Genomic DNA, 23748 nt, shown 5'->3' with positions numbered 1-23748 from the left:
GCAGGGTGGCATAGCCCCCCCCCCCCCCCCTGCTAGCAGCAAGAAGGTACTTTTTTGTGTGTTTTTTGTTTTTACATCTGTGGTTGACATTTCGAATATCGATCATATGGTCTTGGCCATATGAATGTTGACATTCTGAAATGTCGATCATATGAAGTAGATCCGATCTATTATATTGTTAGATTTTAGGAATGTCATAGTGGCATCCAAGTCATCAAAGAATTTGGTCCCATCTGGAAGAAATATTTTAAGCCTGGCAGTGAAAAGTAAATTAACTTTAACTTGTCTTTTCTTCAGGTTTTGTATTAAAGGGAGAAAGCATTTCCTTTTTGACATAAGTCACAGCATAATCATTGTCAAACCTTCTTGTTCTGTCTCCTATCTTTAATAGGAGAGTTAGACCAGGCAGATTTAAGGATTAATTCTTTGTCCTGAGATGAAAAACATCTTACAATAGTAGCTCTTGGAGAAAGATAGTTTTTTGAGGAAGATGTAACCAGGGATCTATGCACCCTTTCAGTTCCAAATGACATAGCTTCAGGCAAGCCCAGAATCTGAGGAAGCCAAGAAGTTAAAAAGTTTGTTGTGCTCTCAACTTCTCTCTTCTTTGGGAGACCAAAGATACAAATGTTTCTTCAAGACCTATTTTCCAAGTTATCAGTTTTGTTTGAGAGAAGAGTATTTTGTTTCAGTAAGAACTCAGTATTATGTTCATCTTCATTTACTCTCCCTTCAGTGTCATTCAGTGTTTCTTCTATACCAGGTATTTGAAATGTTTGCTCTTTCAAAGTCTCATGAATCTGTTCCATCTGCTTAAAACATTTATTTGTAAAAAATATCTAATTTGCTCTCTATTTTGTCCGTCTTTAAAGAGAGTTCCTGTGTATTAGTAAGAACAGACTGACGCTCCTTTTTTAAAGATAAGTATTGAGAACTGGTTTTAGAGTGAGTCATTTTAAAGTTGTGTGAAGAAATATTGAAGATGAAAATTTGACAGGAAAATGTTGACATATAAAAAAAATGATAATATCCCTCAAGACGCATTAAATAGTTATATCCACTTGGAGAAAACAATTTGGATAATTTGGAAATATAAATTCCTGTCAGGAATAGAACTATAGTAGCAGTGCAGGAGAAACCTGCTTGCTAGCCTGTCAGCATCTTAGCCACCAAACAAATGTATTGTTGACTTCACCGCTGAGACTTTAATGCAGAGCCCTGATGCATTTTAAATCCCTGATTGCCCCAGTTTTTCTCAAAAGGTAGTTTACTGAAAATGCTAAACAAGGACAAAATACTTCATCCATGGCACCTGACAGAATACCCAGTTTGCTTAATTAATGGTGGTAAACATGCATTGTAGACACATTCTTCTATAACTGTTTAGCTCAAGTTTAGCTACTGTTTTCCCCCGATGAGCAGTGGACTGCAGTGGTTATGCCACTCAGTAAGGCGACCTTATAACTGACATGGGCAATTACAGACCTCTCAGACCTAGAAGACTCCTGTGCAATTACAGACCTATCAGACCTAGAAGACTCCTCTGCAAAACCACAGTATGCATCATAACTGACCTAATAAATTATATCAGGACTTTTTAAACACTTTTAATGGTTGCTCTTTATTGTTACAGTATTAATCATAAAAGAGCAAATTAACTTCTAAATTAAACATCAAATTAATTGAACATGTATAATCAGTCTTGTTTCATAATGAAAGTTAAACATTGCAGATATTTACATATATACAGTGGTGCTTATGACTCAAGGTTTTGCAGTATTTTCCGTCTTCTTGAAGTCTATGATGACTCGATTTACTGTTGTTTAATTTCATCTTCTCTAGTAGTAATATCAAGCACCTTAGACTTTATCCAACAGTTAGTCTTTGTGAAGGGTAATTCTTGTCTATGCAATTTGGTAATCTTCTTCAAAATGGTTACTAAGGCTGTAGACGGTGACCGTGTGGTACACGTGACGTATCTTGATCAGGCCAAGGCCTTTGATGTCATTCCCCATGCTGGTATCATATAGGAGCTAAATTCTTTAAAAAGAATTCCATATGTTGTAAAATGGACAACAAACTGGCTGAAAGACAGAACTCACACAGTGTGGACAGCAGGTGCATGTGTTGAGAATCTTTATTCTAACATTACGCTATATGAAATGAGGTTACAGCAGACTAAACAATGGAAGTTGCAGAGAGATCTACAAGACTTCCAACTGGGGCATGTGTTTGTTTGGCCGAGGGATTTGCATGATGTACCTTCGGAGAATGCTGCTCTGAACCAACGGAGAGCTGAGGGAGCGACGTTGGAAGGGAATGAATCAGCATTATCCACTACATCTCGGTTTCCCACCGAGAACATAGTGCAGGATAAATCTGTGCATCCAGATGGATTGGCGTACGAGTTGAATGTGACCCTAGGCAATGATTTGTTAGCTACCACTGGTGAAGGATTAAGCACGCCCCCTTTGAACCAACAGGGCTTGCAGTTACATAGGAGCAACTTCATCCAGGAGGGAGCCAAACCCAAGCAGACTGCACCTATCAATCTAGATAGTTTTTTACCCCTTCCGGTATAACCAAGGAAGCCGCAATATCCTTGTTCTGTAAGTAGAGGGAGGCAGAAGAGGAAAGTGTCTACAGAAAGAGGCTCAACGCAGCGGAAGATGAGACGATAAAGGATTTGGTGGTGAATGTTTCCACGCATTTTTTGACTAGTTTAGAATGCTCTGTGCTGGAACGGGGACTTAACTTTTATTCCAGCCACTCCAGCCAGAGTAAGTGATGTTTTATTTGATTTGAGGCTTTTTTCCAGGAAAGTAGCTCTGGTTTTAATGTTTGGTGAAGCCCAAGAGCAGCAAGTTACTGAATATAGAAGACCTAGTACCTTCTCGCCTATTATACCATCTCACGTTGAACTATTTGTACAAGCTTATGAGAAGGAACTGAATATGACTTTAAGTGGTCACAATAAAAGTAACTTTTATAATTTGAACACTGCAGAACATAAGACATTGAATGATTTGACAAATAATGTGGATCTTATAATTCAGCCTTCCAGTAAGGGTGACGTTGTAGTATTAATGGACAGGTGTGATTATGTAAAAGCAATGTCTATTTTATTGAATGATTTGGATACCTATCATATGATAGATTGGGCATGGGTTAGGACCATTATTAAATATGTGAATGATTGTATATTTGATTTACTTATGACCACGGAGATTAATGAGGGACTGTTTGAGTTTTTCAAGGTGCCTCATTCCATGATACTGGTTATCAAAGGGCTACCTGAGGTTCATAAATCCTTGGTTGAGCCACCTATGAGACCCATTGTTGCCGGAGGGGGCTCGGTAACAGAGCTGCTCTCCATTTATGTAGAGGGGCTACTTAGTCCAATAGTTAGGTCTATAAATACCATTTTGAGGGATACTTTGCATTTTTTGCAGGATCTTGATGAATTTGTGCGGTTGAATGATATCACTGATCTGCTATTGGTTACCCTGGATGTTAAAAATCTTTTCACTACCATACCCAATGAGTATGGGATACAAGCGATGAGGCAGATCTTGAGTAGTGATACATTCTCATTGAATCTAGATGTTTTAGTCTGTACCTTGCTTGACTTGATTTTGAATAATAATGTGTTTCTGTTTGAGGAACAGTTATATCTACAGAGATGGGGGCTAGTTATGGGCACCCCCTGCGCCAGTTCTTATGCATATCTGGTGATGCATTTTTGCGAGGATAATAACCTGACTTGAGTCCATTATATAAAGGTGTGAGACACTATAGATGGTTTGTTGATGACGTCTTCAATGTTTGGGAAGGTGACATTGAGTCCCTTCCTCTGTATATTGAATATTTAGAGTCTACCACAGAGTTTCTTCAGTTTACTGTCACCCATTCTTTTTTACATGTAGACTTTCTAGATGTATCAGTAACTAAAGATACAATAGGGGGCATTAACACCACACTGTTTAGAAAGCCATGTTGGCATAACAGCCTTCTATCTAGAGATAGTATGCATCCTGGACATGTGTTTTCAAGTGTAGTGAAAAGCCAATTCACTTGAGTGTCCAGGATTTGTAGCAATGAGGGTGACATCAAACAGAAAATTGATACTCTAGAGGCAATGTTTATTGATAGGGGATATAATGGTACTACTGTTAGGGAAATACGTGATAGCCTTGAAGTTGATAGGCTGGGTGATTTTCAACCCTCCTTTGTGGAACAGAATGTTACCACACCTAGTGCCACTCAAGATCGGGCATTGATGGTCAATGCTCCTATTTTGAGAGTTAGGGGTGATAACATGGCCAATAGAAGGAAGACAAAACATCATACTTTATAACTACTTTTACCAGCAATAACAATGTTATAAAAAGTATCATACAGAAACATTTGGCTATCTTAACAATGGACACTGCAACGATTGGCTTAGTAGGGGTCGTACCATATTTCATCTATCGAAGCAACAACAATCTTAAACGGTTGTTGTGCAATGATATTAAATGCCCTGGACAGTCAAGTCAACGCATTGGGACTTATCCCTGTAGGTGTGTGTAGGGTTTTGACTAAACAACAGATATATAAATGTCCCACTTTAGCATTTGAATTTATTCCCGGATTCTATGCAGACTGCACTTACCCGCTTTATAGTGTTCTTAGCAACATGTGATGTATGCTGCTGCTTCTATGCTGCTGGTTCTATGTGGGTAAAACCATCCAATGATTGAGGGACAGGGTTATACAAACATTTGTTGGATATGAGGAAGGGTGATATAAACAATGCCCTTGCCAAACATCAATCTGAATGCCCTGGACATGATTTTTCTTTTAGGGTGTTACATGATTTTAAAAATGTGAGAGGTGGTGACTGAAACAACTATTTGGAGCAGATGTAGCTAAAATGGATTCTTAGGATGCAAGCTTATAAGCATCCAGGGTTGAATAGTCATGTTAATACCAAACTCATTTTGAGTGTGCGGAGGCTTAAGGCACATAGGAAGTTGCATTGATTGTATGAGGAAATGATGTCATTGTTTTTGGTGCACTTTTCTCTTGTTTTTGATAGGTCAAGTGTTAGTTTAAAAATGTTCATGGTTTTTTAGTTTCTTATAGGATCTGAAGAAGCCGTATGCAAAAGCACTTGTCCCTTTTTTATCTGATTTTTACATGGAATTTGTTTGCTGCTATTCTTATCATCATTTTTATTAAAGCTGTGTCTTCAGTTGTGGTTGTCCAGTTGGTATATGTTTTTTTTGGGCAGCAGGTGCCTCAGCAGAAAGAATGAAAGTGACTAGTTGTGCCCTAAGGAGCGAGAGAGAGAGAGAGAGAGAAAACCTCTGGTTAGCAAAGTTTACAAATGACAGAAAACTGGGTTCTTGTCAAGTTGCACCCTAATATTGACCTCTTCTACTAAATTTGTGATGTACTAAAAATGGGTGTAAACTAGATGGCAAAAAGTATAATACCATCACTTTTCTTCATCATATTGTATAGACAGCATGCCACTACAAAACAGAAATGTAGTCAGGGGCCTACAAACTTAGATGGATAACTCTGTCTCTTTTGACCATAATATAATAATGGCTGTTAGGAATTCTATTTAGTACAGCTAATTACTAGTGGAATATTTTTAAGGTCAAAAATGGAAAACACTCCCTTGTACATGGCATTAGTCAGACTAATTATTGAATGCAATGCTGCCTTCAGAATGTATCTCACTGAACATATCAGCTGAAAGATCTGAAAAGTTGATAGCAAAAGGGATTAGAGGCCTTAAGTCCATAAGCTATCAAGAGAGGCTGCAAGATCTGTCCTTTTATGCAGTGTGTTATCAACTTTTAGGGGGAGTTCTGTTTCACTTGCCACATTATTAGAGTCCGGGTTGTCCTAGAACTCCTGTTTGTCTGCAAGTCCAATATTTCCACCATTGCAAAAACCACAAACCTAAACATTCACTAACAGATAAATAAAACAAGGTCAGGATTAGGTTTAGAACCCAGTACCTCCCAAACTTTCTCTATTAGTTAAGCAGTGAGAGTCAGTATCTTCCTTTAAAGTACGTCTGGATAGGTATGCACACATTTACTCTGGGATTGGCTGGTATGACCCCTCTCAAGTTACAGGATAAGGTGGGGATATTAGGAAGGTGTGAATGGTGATAAGACTGTAGCCTTGGAATATCTGGGAATCTATTTTGAACTATTTCCAGAAAATGTGCAGAACTGCTATAGTTTGGGCAAAATTACTCTTTAACACAGTATGATTAGCACAGCTGATGTTAATCATACCTGCAGTGCTAGTTGCATGGGCGACCTTGTCCAATTTTACGTAACACTGCTGGAAAAGCAGGCTGTACACATCACTTCTGCTGTACTACAAGTTAGCTGCTGTACTGAATTTGCAGTATTCATTTCCTCAATTAAGTACATTAAATCAGAGAAAGTGACTTCAACTGAGTAAGAAATTCAAAATTATGATTTTCTTCTGCAGATGAAAGACATTCCCACATTTAATTTTCCTTTTTGCTGTCCGCACAAGGCAGTAGCTGTCTTGCCTGTTGGCAACCAAGAATGTGGCATCTAATTAAGTAACTGCTGGTAGGCATTAATGAGTTAATTAAAAATAAAAAAAAAATCTTGCATACAGACTAGAGTTAATGTAACTGCATTTTAAAAATACAGGTATGTGATATTAGCCTTGATAATTATGTCCTTATTTTTGTTGTCTGTTTGTCAAGAACAGGGTAGACAGTGTTGTAATATAATTAAATAAAAAGAACAGTTACATTCTGCTGTTCATAAAGTATCGTGGCCAACAACCAGTATCATCTAACTGTATAAGCTGTTTACTTTATTAATTGTTTCACAAATTCTGTCCTCTCAGTTGGTTTTACAGTTCTTCAGCCCCCTGTACCTTAAGCACTTAACCACATCTTGGAAATTTCAGTTTAAATCGTAAAAACACACTTCACTGAGTCACTTTAAAAAAAAAAAAAAAACTATATAACTCTACTCCATTGAGCACAATATATGTAATTAACCATCAGTGACATAATACAAGAAACTATTCGGGAACTTTACCTCCATCAGTCATGTTCCTGTGGTGTTGCCTAACTAATTGATATCTCCCATTGTAATACATCCTGGAATATTATGGTGTGAATTTCATTTAGCTTCAGCATTCATATTGTGCACCCACAACCCCCTTCCCCACCCCAAGGCACCCTCCTACTGTTTACCTAATTGCAGCTCTGCCTGTAGTACTACTTATCTGACTTATGTTTTCCTGTATTAACCACGTCATCATGTTTCTTATTCCAGTCACGACCTGCTGTCCCTTCCTTTTTGTTCCTTCACTATCTTCATCAGCTGCTTTGCATACTTATTTGCATAGAATCTCTCCCCTTCCGTGTAACCATGCAGTAACACAGTAGTATACCTGTCTGTGTATCCTCACTCAGTCCCTCTGTTACAGCTTCATGTTGGATAAATTCTATTCTTCATATACTCCGTCTGATCTCTACAGTATTCCTTTTCATGCTGCTCTTCTTCATGCCATCCTTTTACACGGTCCCTGTACTCCTAACTCATTTACTTCTGTCTGCCTCTTTTGTCTAGTAATTGCATGATGCAACTTCATATTTCTGCTGTGTGTTTCTCCTGTACTGTACTTTCTGTTAATGCCCCCTGGCATTTCTGTGTTCATTTCCAACCATATGGTTAGCACTGACTTGTTAAGGATTAGTAATATCTAAGGATGCTGTCATTTCCAACCATATGGTTAGCACTGACTTGTTAAGGATTAGTAATACCTAAGGATGTTGTTATTTCCAACCATATGGTTAGGACTGACTTGTTAAGGATTAGTAATATCTAAGGATGTTGTCATTTCCAACCATATGGTTAGCACTGACTTGTTAAGGATTAGTAATATCTAAGGATGTTGTCATTTCCAACCATATGGTTAGCACTGACTTGTTAAGGATTAGTAATATCGAAGGATGTTGTCATTTCCAACCATATGGTTAGCACTGACTTGTTAAGGATTAGTAATATCTAAGGATGTTGTCATTTCCAACCATATGGTTAGCACTGACTTGTTAAGGATTAGTAATATCTAAGGATGTTGTCATTTCCAACCATATGGTTAGCACTGACTTGTTAAGGATTAGTGATACCTAAGGATGTTGTCATTTCCAACCATATGTTTAGCACTGACTTGTTAAGGATTAGTAATATCTAAGGATGTTGTCATTTCCAACCATATGGTTAGCACTGACTTGTTAAGGATTAGTAATATCTAAGGATGTTGTCATTTCCAACCATATGGTCAGCACTGACTTGTTAAGGTTTAGTAATATCTAAGGATGTTGTCATTTCCAACCATATGGTTAGCACTGACTTGTTAACGATTAATAATACCTAAGGATGTTGTCATTTCCAACCATATGGTTAGCACTGGCTTGTTAAGGATTAGTAATACCTAAGGATGTTGTCATTTCCAACCATATGGTTAGCACTGACTTGTTAAGGATTAGTAATATCTAAGGATGTTGTCATTTCCAACCATATGGTTAGCACTGACTTGTTAAGGATTAATAATATCTAAGGATGTTGTCATTTACAACCATATGGTTAGCACTGACTTGTTAAGGATTAGTAATATCTAAGGATGTTGTCATTTCCAACCATATGGTTAGCACTGACTTGTTAAGGATTAGTAATATCTAAGGATGTTGTCATTTCCAACCATATGGTTAGCACTGACTTGTTAAGGATTAGTAATATCGAAGGATGTTGTCATTTCCAACCATATGGTTAGCACTGACTTGTTAAGGATTAGTAATACCTAAGGATGTTGTCATTTCCAACCATATGGTTAGCACTGACTTGTTAAGGATTAGTAATATCTAAGGATGTTGTCATTTCCAACCATATGGTTAGCACTGACTTGTTAAGGATTAGTAATACCTAAGGATGTTGTCATTTCCAACCATATGGTTAGCACTGACTTGTTAAGGATTAGTAATACCTAAGGATGTTGTCATTTCCAACCATATGGTTAGCACTAACTTGTTAAGGATTAGTAATACCTAAGGATGTTGTCATTTCCAACCATATGGTTAGCACTGACTTGTTAAGGATTAGTAATATCTAAGGATGTTGTCATTTCCAACCATATGGTGTGCACTGACTCTTCTTTTTCTCTTATTTTCTTACGTTTTCCATTAAAGCTTTTATCCTAGCTATCTCCTCTCCCTCTCCCTACACTCACACATCCCTATGCTCCACCCACTTCATTAGGCCACCCCCTCTAGTTCATTTACTACTCTCCCTTATCCACATTTACCGCCAATACCACTGCTCTAATCTCACGCCCTCCCCCACACTTTCTAAGCGACCTTATAAATAGATCCCCACATCCCTGGACGCCATCTTTCCCTCCCAATCCTCTGGTTTGGCTGCTGTACGTCCCGACCCAGGTGCTGGATGTTAATCTAGAGTAAGCATTTATAATCTCTGTGTTTTAATGGGTTACGTCTGTATTCTGGTTTAAAATACATGTGTGATTCTTCTTATCACAAGTATCTATTGTAGAATGTATATTACTACCCTATGACCGGTGAAGTGCTATTTACATGTTGTGCCTGCAACCCTATTTAGGGATGTTTATTGCTTGTCTGTTCTAGATATTTGTGCTTACGCACGTGGCTTTTTTATGTTGTGCCTGCAACCCAAGATAGGAATGTATTAATGCTTAGATTGCTCTAGATATTTGTGGCCACGTATGTTGCGTTCTGTATTAGATTGTTGCTTTACTACTTGTAGTTAAATACTGCTGGCCTGTGAATCGCCCACCTGTGCACTGTATTTTTGTTACTTTTCCTGATAGACACGGAAGAGTTGTGGCGCACAGTAAAGAAAATCAGTTGTTGTTCACTTTTCTACAATGTTACTGTGGAATGAGTTATAGCTTGTACTATAGGAACTTTTGTTGCGCAATTTATTGGTCAGATACGCTTAGGCGGCTTCCTTATCTCTGCCTCTGCTGCATGTTCTTTGGAATATTTGCAGTATATTTTAACTGCTTAGATATCTGCCAATGCTAATACTATTTTAAATAGTGGCACCCCGTAGATATTGTCTTCTTTTAGCGCATTAAAACCAGACCTCAGCGTGGTATGTGTATAAGCAGTATGCTCCCATACCGTACACACTTGACTGCCTTCCCGCTTTTGGCGCCTTTTTTTTACATAGCTACTGCCATTACCATAGTTGACTCCTTATTGGGAACTGATCGTAGATATTCTGTATCAATATATATTTATGGTAGCTTGCCTAGGGATCACTTCTTTGTGTATGTCGCCTCTAATATTGTGCCCCTTTACATACTACTACTTTCAGTAATCCCTCTTAGACTAATCCCTCTACACACCTTTACTTTCAGACATCCCTCTTAGACTACCTCACGCTAACTTAATTTCTTGATACAGCGCAGGGGTAATCTAAAAGCCTACCGCTACACCAGCGCACACCAGTACACCTTTGTGCCTGATCTGTGTTAGCTTCGCTTGCGCTATACATTGTGGGGACCGGCACACGCTGACCCTACTATATTTATTGATTGTGATAACAGCTGGAGAACATAGTTCCTGCTTTACCTGCTAATAGGGACAGCGTCGCTACTTCTTGCTGTTTAGTGGAACCTATTTTAAGTGACTGCTTTTACCCCATGTTATTACCTCCGGCGATATAGCGTATCTACTTAACCAGCCTCTCTCCATATATTTACCCACTAGAACTACATATTTATTCACCCACTAGATCTACATGTTTGGTCTTCATTTTCTACTAGTAGAGTCATGTTTGTATTTGAATATCTTACCTTTGAATGTTGCTTTCACTGCATTTAATCTAACATATTGTTATTTTGACTGCAATTAACCTAACAAATTGTGTGCCTTTAATATACAATACCTATTTAGTGTCAGATTTTCTAGTTAGATTATAAGTATAAATACAAATGTGTGTAGTGTTCACCTGTTAGACACTAAGTTGCTAGGTCTCTATAACTGCTCTCCAATAGTTGTCTCTGTTTTGCCTTACTATCTTCCTCTCTCTCCCTAAGATTTCCACTAGTGCCTTTCTGGTACCTGAAACCTCCTACACAAGTGACTCTGCCCTGCTGGAAAACCTGATATTGTGTCCACCAAGCCCCAACATTGCAAACATCGGGGGTTACATCTAAAACAGACTATAAAAGTATGTTACCTGTATATGTTTAACCTAAACCTTCTGACCCTAGAATTCTGGTCTAGCTACCTGCCTAGGACTACCAGCAGCCAATACCCTAATTTCCTATCTGAAGGCCTTTCCAAACCCTTACTTACTAAGCTCCCATAGCCACCATTGTTAGTTCTATATCCTTTATCCTTAACACTGTTTCTGTTTCCTACTATTTTCCTCCATTCACCCCTTCCTTACCTGCATAACTGTGATTTACCTACTGGCCACTAGGTGGCATCCTCCAACTTTCGGTTGGCTCCCTTTTCACTTGCTCTTTAACTCTCCAGTACCTTTCTTCTTGTACCTGGAACTCCTAGCTCACAACCGCTCTTCTTTTTCTCCCTGGCCCCTGACAAATCTCTCTTCTTACTTTTCTTTGCTGCTAAACATCTGTGCACTCACCTCTCACTATATTTCCACTGTATTGCTTCTTCCATACCTGTACAAACTTACCTACTGGTTCTCCACCTTTTCTGATTGTTTTTCCTGTGCACTACAACTCTTTTGTGTCTTCCCGCTCGGTTCGCCCTTCGGGCTCACTCCGCTCCCCTCCCTGCCCCCAAATCCCACCCGCCCCTAGGACCTCTACATTTATCTCTACATAGACACTCCCCCTTTCTCTCACAACAACTTCCTGTCCCCACCCTCTCCATAATTAGTCCCCTCCCTTCTCTTCCTAACTACTCTCCTGACCACATCCTGTTAAGTCACTCACTTAGATCCAACTTAATTATGCCTATCCAATACCACCCCACCCTACTACTAATTCTCATAACTACCCTTACCACTACCTATCTCTCAACCTTCTATGAACACAGCTTACCCACAACTCTTACTATCCCACGCAAATATACCCTGACTACTCCCCCACCTACTTTCATGAACAATCTTAATGTCATCTATAAAACCTCTTATCTACTACCTAAATACCACCGTCTTTCTCACACCAAATACTGCATTCATAACCCCAAAAAACATGATATTTACCAGTTCAAACCATCACATTTCTATAACCTTTTATTAATTAGCTCACTGATACATGGAGACATACACCCCAACCCAGGCCCTGACCTATCTCCATTATCAACCAACTGCCAACTAGTTAATCCAAAGCTAACACCACCTACCAAACCTCCCCAATCACTCTCTATTGCCCAACTTAATATACATAGCATCTGCAATAAAATACCACAAATTCATGCTCTACTTGAAGTCCAACAGTTAATTCTCTGTCTAACTGAAACATGGCTCAAACCAACAATAAAAGACAATGAAATTATCCCCCCTGGCTACAACATCCTGAGACAAGACCGCTTAAACAAAAAAGGTGGCGGAGTAGCTATACTCTATAAAACAGGCCTGTAATTAAGCATAACAAATCATACCCTTTTAACCGACACACATTCTGAATTAATTATCTCAAAACTTCAAATCAATCCTCACAAAACTATAAATATTATCTGTACCTATATTCCCCCAGGCAATAATCCTACAATATTAGAAGACCTACTAAACTGGCTTTCTCTAAATCTGCTCTAAGAAACAATACTTTTAGGAGACTTGAATATTGACTGGAACTTATGTGAACATACTAATCCATCTACTCTTATTAACCTGCATGGCTTCACTCAACACATAAACTCCCCTACAAGAACAAACAAACATAGTAACAAAGAAGCTGTACTTGATTGGATCTTAACAAATAGTCCCCAACAAAAATATACAACAGGAACTCTCCCAGATGACCTCAGTGATCACTCCCTAACCTATATCATCAGGCATAAAACTAGTTTATCTATCCCAACCCAAGTTCGATTATCCCGTTGTAAAAATCATTTTGACCCCAATCTGTTTCACAATGAACTCATGCAAGTTAACTGGTCACCTCTCAAATCTCTCCCAATAGATGAAGCTGTTAACCACTTCAATAATACCTTTCTCACCATCCTTGAAAACCATGCTCCCTTGCGTTCCATACGTATGAAAGCTAAAACAGCACAATGGCTCTCTAACAAAACTAGGCAACTAATTCTTAATAGAAATAAAGCTTGGAACAAATGGCGAACCACTAAAAACATAACTGATCATCTCTCTTTTAAACAAAAAAGAAATATGACAAAACAAGCCATACTTCATGATAAAAAAAACTTTTACACTCAATTACAACAATCTTCCCTCCACCAACCACATAAATTTTGGACTGCTATTAATACTCTGCTATCCCCTGGCAAAGCTGCCACACCAAATCCATTAGGCTCCAACACCAACTCCCCCTCTGAAATAGCTAATGCCTTTAACACCTTCTTTACTTCAGCCATTCTAAAGCTAGCTGACCAACAAAGCACTGATACCTCTAAACTATCTATCCCTAGCTCTACCCCCCCATTTCACCTCCAACCCATACCTACCTCCTATATTTTGTCCTTACTTCAAAAACTTAAGCCAACAACCCCTTCAGCTGACAAATTACCTGCAGAATATCTCCAACTAGGTGCCAAAGCAATAGCTTACCCCATCTCTCTATTAATTAATAGGACTATAAAAGAATATACTATCCCTACAGTCTGGAAAATCTCACACATTATCCCTCTCTTCAAAGGAGGCGACTCTTTGGAGTATTCTAACTTCCGCCCTATAGCGTTACTATCTCCTCTTGCAAAAATAATGGAGAAATGTATCCACAAACAGTTACTTAATCACCTGCTAAGCAACAATCTCCTAGCTAGCTGCCAACATGGGTTTCGCCCATTCCATAGTACTACCACCGCCCTACTATCCTTCATAGACTCTATCAACATAAATCGCAACAAGAACACTCCTTCCTCTGCATTCTTTGTAGACCTGTCAAAAGCCTTTGATATGGTTAATCATCAACTTCTCCTACACCGCTTAAAGTCCCTCTCTCTTGACAACCAAGCCTTAAGCTGGTTCTCATCCTATCTTGAAAATCGCAAACAGGCGGTTCTCTGGGATAACCATCTCTCTGATCTTCTCCCCACCTCAAGGGTCCATCTTAGGTCCTCTTCTGTTTTCCATTTTTATAAATTATCTGCATCTAGCCACTCCTCTATCTACTTGTATTCAATATGCTGATGACACAACCATCATTTGCTCTGCCACAACCCAGACTGAACTTCACTCACTAACACAAAACACCTTCACCACCATCGAGCAATGGTTCTCTAACCACTGTCTCCTCCTGAACCCCAAGAAAACCAAACTTCTGCTCTTTCCGCCCACTCACCTATCTCCCTCTATTGATTTCACACTTACATCTAACAATGGCACACTTATCGCTCCAGACCAAACGACTAAACTACTGGGTATTACTATTGACAACCAACTAAAATTTGACTTTCATATCAACTCCACTATATAAGCAACTAACAGGAAACTTGGTTCTCTCTATAGAATCAAATCTTTCTTAACACCTGAAGCTAGAACTATTATAGCTAGAACCCACTTAATCTCTACCCTATTATATGCTTCCTCTAGATATACTAATCTTTCTAAGTACAACCTCAATAAACTAGCCACATCGTACAACAACATCGCCAGATTTGCCACTGCCTCTCCATACAGAACTCACCATTGTTTTAATCTTACAAAACTAGGGTGGCTGGAACTACCCCACCTCATACAATACTATCAACTCACTATTGCCCATAAAGTCCTTTATCACCCTGAAAACACACCAATGCTCTCCACCCTCATAACGCCCTATCACAATATGAGGAATCTTCGTTCCTTTAACAAAACACTGATAAAAACTTCTAGATCAAATAATGTAGCAGGCGACTCCATATTTTCCAACTCAATTGGCAAAATATGGAATCAACTCCCACCAGACCTCACATCACTGACTTCTATTCCACTATTTAAAACCAATCTAAAACTCTACCTAAAAACCACTGGCTATGCTCTTGCAGTAACCCTGGGTAACCTTTCTCTCTCGCTTTTTTTCCCTCCTTTACTCTCACCTGACCTATCTTTAATTTTCGTCATTACTCTAGCATACTTCACTTTCCCCTCTAAATAATGCTTATGTCTATCCCTCTTTATTTATTCATATTTCTAGATTTTGCTACTTATGTATATGGTAAAAATATCTTAACCTAGTAAATCATCTAACCTAGATTCCTGCTAAGCCTCACATTGTACTCAAATACTTAGATAGCCTGAAAGAAGCCTAAGCTAATGTTTTTATTGTATAACTTGGTATATTTTTAACTTGTTAAGTAGTAGTTAGTGGAGCTTTTCTCCTCGGGCCTCTACTGAAAATGGACATGTATCCAGTTGGACGAGCCCGGTTAACAAATGTAAAATAAATAAATAAAATAAATAGTAATATCTAAGGATGTTGTCATTTCCAACCATATGCTTAGCACTGACTTGTTAAGGATTAGTAATACCTAAGGATGTTGTCACTTCCAACCATATGGTTAGCACTGACTTGTTAAGGATTAGTAATATCTAAGGATGTTGTCATTTCCAACCATATGGTTAGCACTGACTTGTTAAGGATTAGTAATATCTAAGGATGTTGTCATTTCCAACCATATGGTTAGCACAGACTTGTTAAGGATTAGTAATATCTAAGGATGTTGTCATTTCCAACCATATGGTTAGCACTGACTTGTTAAGGATTAGTAATATCTAAGGATGTTGTCATTTCCAACCATATGGTTAGCACTGACTTGTTAAGCATTAGTAATATCTAAGAATGTTGTCATTTCCAACCATATGGTTAGCACTGACATGTTAAGGATTAGTAATATCCAAGGATGTTTTCATTTGCTTTTCCATTGCATCTGTAATGACTAATGTAGTTCTGTTACCATCTGCAGTAATGTTCAGGGCCTGTAGTGACAAACATATGTACATTATCCTGTTGTTAATATACTCTTTCAGTTTGAATTGTTTTGTCTTCATTCCTGTACTAAAGTGGTCCTTGTCCAGTTGTGATAGACTAATATTTTTATATGCAGGATACAAAATTTCTCCAGAGAAGTTATTACAGCTATTTAAAGCAGATGAAGTTCCAAAGGATATTGTGATGGGAATAAATATCAGGAAGCAGAAGGATCATTTTGAAGATAACTTCAACAGTATGTAAATAATTTATTAATTGTATTTTGCATAAATTTGTTCTTTTCAACTGATGTTTTAAATATTTTAGGAAAAGTGAAAACGTGCATGATGTTAGAGGACTAAATGGTGCGACACAACAAGGAAAATTCTGATAAGATATGTTAATGTAAATATGAAAAACTAAGAACTTTTTAAAACAAAAAGGATTATTCCCATGACTGTAGCACTTGACCATCAGTTAGAAAGTGTGTGGAAGACATGGACATTACAGAAAAGACTGCTTTTCCAGTTTTGTGTAAAATAGTATAAATGTGCAGAATTTGGACTCTCTGGATAGTTGTAAAAGACTGATTGCTATTGACTTCATCACATATATAGGTTATTTATGCCTCCACTATAAGACATTAAGTTATATTTGTACATATCTGCAACCAGACTAACACAGCTGGTCATGTACTTGTCTAGATGGAATCTGTAATCAGAAGTTTTTATTTTTTTTTGCGCATAGGGCAAGCCGTTGTCCACCACATGTGATGGAATCCATGCCCCCCTACTTATATGTAATTCTACTTCCACTGTCACACAACCACAGAGACAAGTGAAAACTGTAAAACACAGCAAATCATTGACAACTCTGTAAGAGAAGCAGTGTTAGTAACAATTCTCTTAGAGGAAATAAGATTTTATGAGGTGCAAATCCTCCATTTATGATCACCAGCTACACCTTCAACCACTTTACACTTAGTCACTATTAGGGAAGCCACCATCACTAACGTGGGAAGATTTTCCTCTCTTCATTTCCTTTATACTGAGTGACATTGAAATCAGATGACATATATGTCACTAATACACTGGGGACTGGCCACTGTTTCAGTGATGCAGCCTCTGAGTTAAATATACAAAATGAGAGGTTTGTACATGCTGAGGTTAATGACCTCAGTGTTACTATCAGGTGATCATGTGGAACTCCTTATAAATACTGCTCATTATTTTAGAATTCCTACATACACTGTTTGCAGTTTGTTGTACATAAATGTTAAGCCGCGGTGGTGCAGAGATAGCGTTGTCGCCTCACAGCAAGAGGTTCTCCCATTCAATTCTCGGCTGGAGTGCCTTCTGTGTGGAGTCTGCATGTCCTCCTCGCGGTCGAGTGGCCTTCGAAAGACATGTGTGAATGGGCGTGCCTTCCTTGAAGGTTGGGCATCGAGTTGGCACCTCGGCACTGTAAAAATCTACTGCCAATCATTAGCGAACCAGAGTTCCTCTGTGGCGACCCCTAACCGGGAAAGCCGAAAGAAGAATAACAACAACAATGTTCTGTCTTTGCAGTCTTTCTTGTTCTGCTTGCTTCAGAAAGCACAATAAAAACTTTTTTTTTGTATCAGGTGAATCCCTGTAGACCCCCATGTGGTGGACACCTAATACTCAAACAGATACAGCGTGAGAGATGTACTTCTGTAAAGGCATTGAAGGGAAAGTTCTCACATGAAGTCAATGCAAATTACAAGTAGGTTGTCAGTAGTACACAACATCAGTTGCATGCATTATAGATCAAACACACAATCCTACATAAACTATTAAAACTAACCTATCTAAAACAAAAAGGCCTTTTAAACGTTAACTAAAAAACAAGCTCCCTCAGCAGTCACACAAACACACAACACAGGTAGTACCCATGTGAAACATAACCTAAGAGTAACAGTATCTCACCACAAAAGCCCACAAGGAAAATCTTTGCACAATAAAACATCCTAGTTCATAGTGACTCCATAGTGAAACATACCAATGTAGCACTCACCGGTCTGTGCAAGGAAAGCATTATGGTCAGTTGCTTATCAGATATCAGGATTCACCACAAATACTCATTCATTGTACATGTAGGTATAAATTATATGTACCTCACTGGACTATATGAAGAAAGACACGACAGTGTCCAAGACAGATATGAGCCTAGCCTTGAGCAGCATTCTACCATCGCCAAGAAAGATGTAGCAGTACGAACAAAAAATTATTAATTCAGTAATTGGCTTAACTTCTGGTGTCATTCAAAAGGGTACAGTCTGCATGTTCCTGGGAGGATATGGTAAATGGGCCAAACTGCTTTGCCAAGGATGGTCTGCACTTGTCCCACAAGGCTTTTGTATATTGGCCCAACCTTTGCCCTCCCTCGTAGTGCCTTTTGTAGGCTGTGTTAGTCTTCTAAACCTTTCCAGCATAACAAAACAGAATCAGGAAAACTTAACATATTGCTGCTCCCAGTGCCAGGTGTCATGATGGAAAACTTCACTCCCTACAAGCACTTCCCACCCTGGAAGTCATAGATATATGCACCATCACTGAGACCTGATTCAAGGCCAATTAGAGCACCTTAAGAGTGCAGGGGTTCAACTAAGTTTGCACATACAGATCCACTGCATTGCATGAAGGCACACCAGGTGATGATGTCTCCATATTCATAAGAAACCAGTTCAACTTCAGACACATTAGACAAGAAAATGAGCTGGAACTCCTCCATGTCCAAGTTACCATTAACAAAACCCCTTATTATGCCAGAGCAAGTTATACAACCCCTTCTGTGTCCTTAGTGACCCATCTGTCCTACTTAGTATGTTTAGAGGCCCTATGCATTAAAGCAAACACCATTTTCCTAGGGGGATTCAACTATCCTTCCTGAAACTGGGAGATTTGTACATCCTACAACTTGTATGCTTAGGATTTCTGGATTTTGTCAATACAAACTCCCTGGACCAACTGGTTAGCACACCAATGAGGGGCAAAAAATTCTTGAAATGGTCACCAGTATCGGACATCTCTCTGCTACCTGTCTTTTGTAGCTTCCTCGCTGGTCAAATCAGTCTACATATTATTTATTTTATTATGTTATTATTTATTGACCGGGAGTGTCTGACTGGACGTAGGTCCATTTTCAGCAAAGGCCCGGGGGAAAAAAGCTCCACAGTTAAAATAAACAGACAGTAGTTACATTGGATTACATAGCGATTAACAATTTACATAGCAATTACTTACAACATATTTACAGATGAAGAACATAGTACATCAGTAGACAACTAGAATCTTTATCTGTGAAGTACATAACAGACATTAACAAATGTTACAATAAGAAGTTCCTGCTGTATAATAAGTACTAGGCTTATGAGCATCTGAGCTTGCTATAATTAAGGTAGTTAGTGGAGTGGAAAGAAAGGTAGTGGTTGGATGGGGTGGGTGATATTAGAGTGGGAGCTGCAAGGGCATAGCCTGCATGTTTTTAGGTGCGCTTTTAGTAAAGTTTTGAAGTGGGTGCATGATGGCATGGAGGTAATTGTGGGTGGGAGGAAGTTCCATAATTTGGCTATGGTGCAAGAGAATAGTGCTTCACCAGCAGAGTTATTGGCTTTAGTGATCTGCAAGTGATTTTTGTTGCTGGATCTAAGTGGTCTGGTGTTGCGATGGGGCTGGAGTAGATTCTGGAGGGATGGGACATTTAGTGGATGGTTTACTAGTTTGTGGGCGAGTGAGAGTTGATACCATTGAAGGAGATGAGGGAGTTCAAGCCAGCCCAGTTCAGCAAGTGAGAGACAGTGGTGACTACGGTAGGATGCCCCTGTGGTGAATTTGGCGATTTTGTTGTAGCAGGTCTCTAGCTTGTTTAGATCGCATTGCCTTAGGTTGGTATATATTGGAGGGGCATAAAATAGGGTGGAGATAGGGTGGGAATTTGCTATTGTAATCTTTGCTGTTTTGGTGAGAAGTTGCTTATTTCTATATAACGCTCCTAGTTTTTTGTGGTCTTTTTTTTATGGTCATGGATATGTGAATGTCAAATTTTAGTTTGTCTGTTTCCACTCCTAGCAATTTGGTGTGTTCAGTTGGGTATATAGTGGTGTTGTCTTTTGCTGTGATGTTGAAATGAGAGTTGTTTTGAGTATGTTTAGTGGGTCGGAAGATGAGTAGTTTAGTTTTGTTTGGGTTGAGTATTAATTGGGCATCGGATAACCAAGTTTCAACAGAGGAAAAGGCTTCCTGTGTGACTTTTTGCAGTTTGGGTAGGGACTGGGCTGAGCAGATGATGGTTGAGTCATCTGCGTATTGTATGAGTGTGCCATGTTTGGTGGCAGAGGCTAGATTATTGGTGAAAACAGAGAAGAGTAGGGGTCCAAGGATGGATCCTTGGGGAACCCCTATGGAGACAGGTAGTTGGGGACATATCTGTCATATTCATCATAAAACTAAAGCCAGAAGCATCCTCAAAATGAAGTACATCAATTAGAACTGAGTGATGGCTAAATTCAAAACTTCCTCCATATTTAATGACCCTACTGCTTAAATAGAATACTTTACAGCTAAATTCTATGAACAGCTGCATCGATACATCTCTCCATTCCAAAGTAAATACAATGGCAAATTTAAAAACAACTGCTATAGTGCAACCCAGTTATATAAATCTTTGCATGTAAAAATGAATGCAACTCCCATGATAAACTAGGTCCGGACTCTGATTAAATCAACCAGTGATATATGAGGTAAAATGGCCACACAACCACAAAGCCTTTTTTAACTGTGCAGAGCTACTAGTAAATGAGATCACATACTCAGACCCAGAGGATGTAGTAAACCTAATAGCTATTAAATTTAGATCAAATTTCACCCCTTCTCCCTCCTATTACCCCCACATTACATACCCACATTTGCACCCCATCAAATGTTTCAAGATGATGTCCTCAAGGAATGTTCAAGGCCAGGAGCACTGCATCTGTGAGACTGGATAACATACTGGGTTGTCTAATGAGCAACCTGAAATATGGCCAGTCAAACCCACTACAGACTGTTCAACATCAGCCTCTAAACAGGCTTTGTGTTGGGTAAATGGAGGATAGCAATAGTAATTATCTTGTGTGACGGTGAAACACCAACTGTGCTAGGTAATTATACACTCATAAGTCTGACCAGCTTCATTTGCAAGACTGTGGAAAGGATCATTATGGAATTAATAAAGACATGGGTAACCTGCAAATATTCGATCCTAGCCGGTTCAGACTTTCTAAGGGAAGATCTTACTTGCTTAACTTGGTTAACTTCCTCAAGAAGGTTACTGAAGCAATAGATGAGGGCAGATCAGTGCACATTACTTATCTAGACCTTGCAAAAGCTTCGACTCCAGTCTGCACTCTGGCACCATCGATTAACTCTCTCAACAACAAGTGCAACTGCAAGTGGTCAAAACTTTCTCAGATGGTATAAGAATGTAATTTGGTCTTTATAAAGGGACAAAAGCAACCTTTAAAGCAGGAAAGCTGCAGCACCAAGAAAATATTTTTTGGGACAGGAATGTGATGTAAAGGAACTTGAGCAAGAGAGAGTGTATAACTATTTGGGAATTGATAAAGGATCAACAATAAAACATGAACAAATGCAAATAAAACGTGGTAAGGAATGTTTTAGACAATTACAATGAATACTGAAAAACCTCTAACATCTAGGAACAAAGTCCAAACTGTAAACCAATTTAGTCTTCCTGTCCTGACTTTACAGCTTTGGGGTGATTGACTGGCCTCAAAAGGTATTGGATCAGTTGTACAGGAAAACAAGAAACATGCTTTATGCGTATCAAATGGTTTATAAAAATCATTGTGTACCAAAATTATATATTCCCCATTCTGAAGGAGGTATGGGCCTCCTTGAAATTTATTACATGTAAAGATCAACAATTGTAGGACTGCATACATACCTGCTGGCCTCACAAGATCCAAACATAGAGAAAGTTTTAAAACATGACAAGATCAAGTCTAAGATGACTTCCCTGCTTATTTTAGCAGAAGCATATTGGTGTCAAGTGGGAATGGAAATCAAATCAGTAGATACAAATCAGGCAGCCAAAAAAAAAAGAAAGAATATGAGGTGAAGGATCAGATAAGAAGGCAAGAAATGTGGAAAATGCATAAATACAGTTGCAAATACAGACAACTCCTGTAAACCTTATGCTGAGCAGAATCTAACGCAGGAATGGTTAAGGAGAGGTGAATTTAAACCTAAACATGAAAAGTAAATATCGGCTGCTCAGGATAGTGGGCAGTGTACAAAACCAAAGTCCATTGAACATGTTAGAGAAACAGATAAATAAAGGTTTGGTAAAGCAGAATTGGAAATAGATGCACATCTTAGTTCTAGATGTGATATACTAATGGCAGAAGGCCTGTATACTGAAAGGCAGACGGCCTGTATACTGAAAGACATAATAATGTGGCAAGACTGTTGCATTGGGGATTGTGCAAACATAATAAAAACAAAAATCCAAGGCAATGTACCCAGCAAGAATCCGAGATGGAAAATGTTTTAATCCAAAAAAAAGTTGAAAATTCACAGAACAAACAATGACTAAATCAACATACACCATACAATTCAAGTTAAGCGTGCTTTCACTCTGCCAATGCAAAGCTTCATCAGAACTAAAAATCACCTGATACAAGCCCTTTAAATACCTATTTAGTAATTAAACACTTTACATTCTTAAAAAAATATAAACACTTTACTGAAAAATCTCTTATTAAAGCTGTTAAGCTGTATCAATAAAAAATATAGAAATATATATATATATATATATATATATATATATATATATATATATATATATATGGATCGCATTGTCAAATAGTTCCTTCTGACATAAACAGTAGTTAACAATAAATATAGACAATACCAACTACACAAATTCTATACTTGTGTAAAACTGTCAAATTAGAAATATAATATCTAGAAACAATTAAAAACTAAAAACTAGGTAAAAATTCACAATTGATTAGATTTGTACTCTATAAATATTAGCCATGCTTGACATGACTCAGTTATTGCACAATTCCCTAATAAATAATACAACTGAGTACATTGACATAGTAAATCCACATACATACGACCTACAAAAGAGAATATCCAAACATCTTCAGCTGACAGTTGTTCATTATGAAAATATATGTATATATAATGAAAACTAAGTATTAAACAACCCTCTTCCAAATGGTATCACAGTTTAGCCTGCCTTAATTTCAATACACTAGTGATACTAATAGAATCATTTAAGCCAGGGGGCCTACCAGCATCAGTTTTTAACTGCCAAAACAATTCTCTAAACTCAACCCTGGATTCCCCGTTACCACCTCGGGGGTCCATAGCCACTTGCTCTAACACAACAAATTTGATGTTCATATTTTCACAAAATAACGAATGTTTATAAAAAGCATTAGACTCTTTTTCTTTGTTGATTTCATATAGATGTTCATAAATCCTTTTTCTAAGGGTTCGAGTAGTTTTACCTATATAAAAACTGTTACAACTAACACAAATACCTTCCATTTTAAAATTG

General features: G+C 38.3%; 1 protein-coding gene across 1 annotated transcript in view; it reads left to right on the top strand.

Moving 5' to 3' along the window:
- The first annotated feature begins 2837 nt into the window (after positions 1–2837).
- Positions 2838–23748, top strand: part of LOC122814401 (zinc finger protein 665-like) — a 112343-nt gene continuing 91432 nt past the window's right edge. Inside the window, exons 1-2 of the mRNA XM_044086984.1 lie at positions 2838–3063; positions 16289–16408. Coding sequence (XP_043942919.1) covers positions 2838–3063; positions 16289–16408 — 346 coding nt within the window. The remainder of the gene's footprint in view (positions 3064–16288; positions 16409–23748) is intronic.

The sequence above is a fragment of the Protopterus annectens genome, chromosome 10.part0 (assembly GCF_019279795.1).
Source record: "Protopterus annectens isolate FY-2018-M chromosome 10.part0, PAN1.0, whole genome shotgun sequence".
Classification (NCBI taxonomy): domain Eukaryota; kingdom Metazoa; phylum Chordata; order Ceratodontiformes; family Protopteridae; genus Protopterus; species Protopterus annectens.
This window is presented reverse-complemented; position numbering and strand designations above follow the sequence as displayed.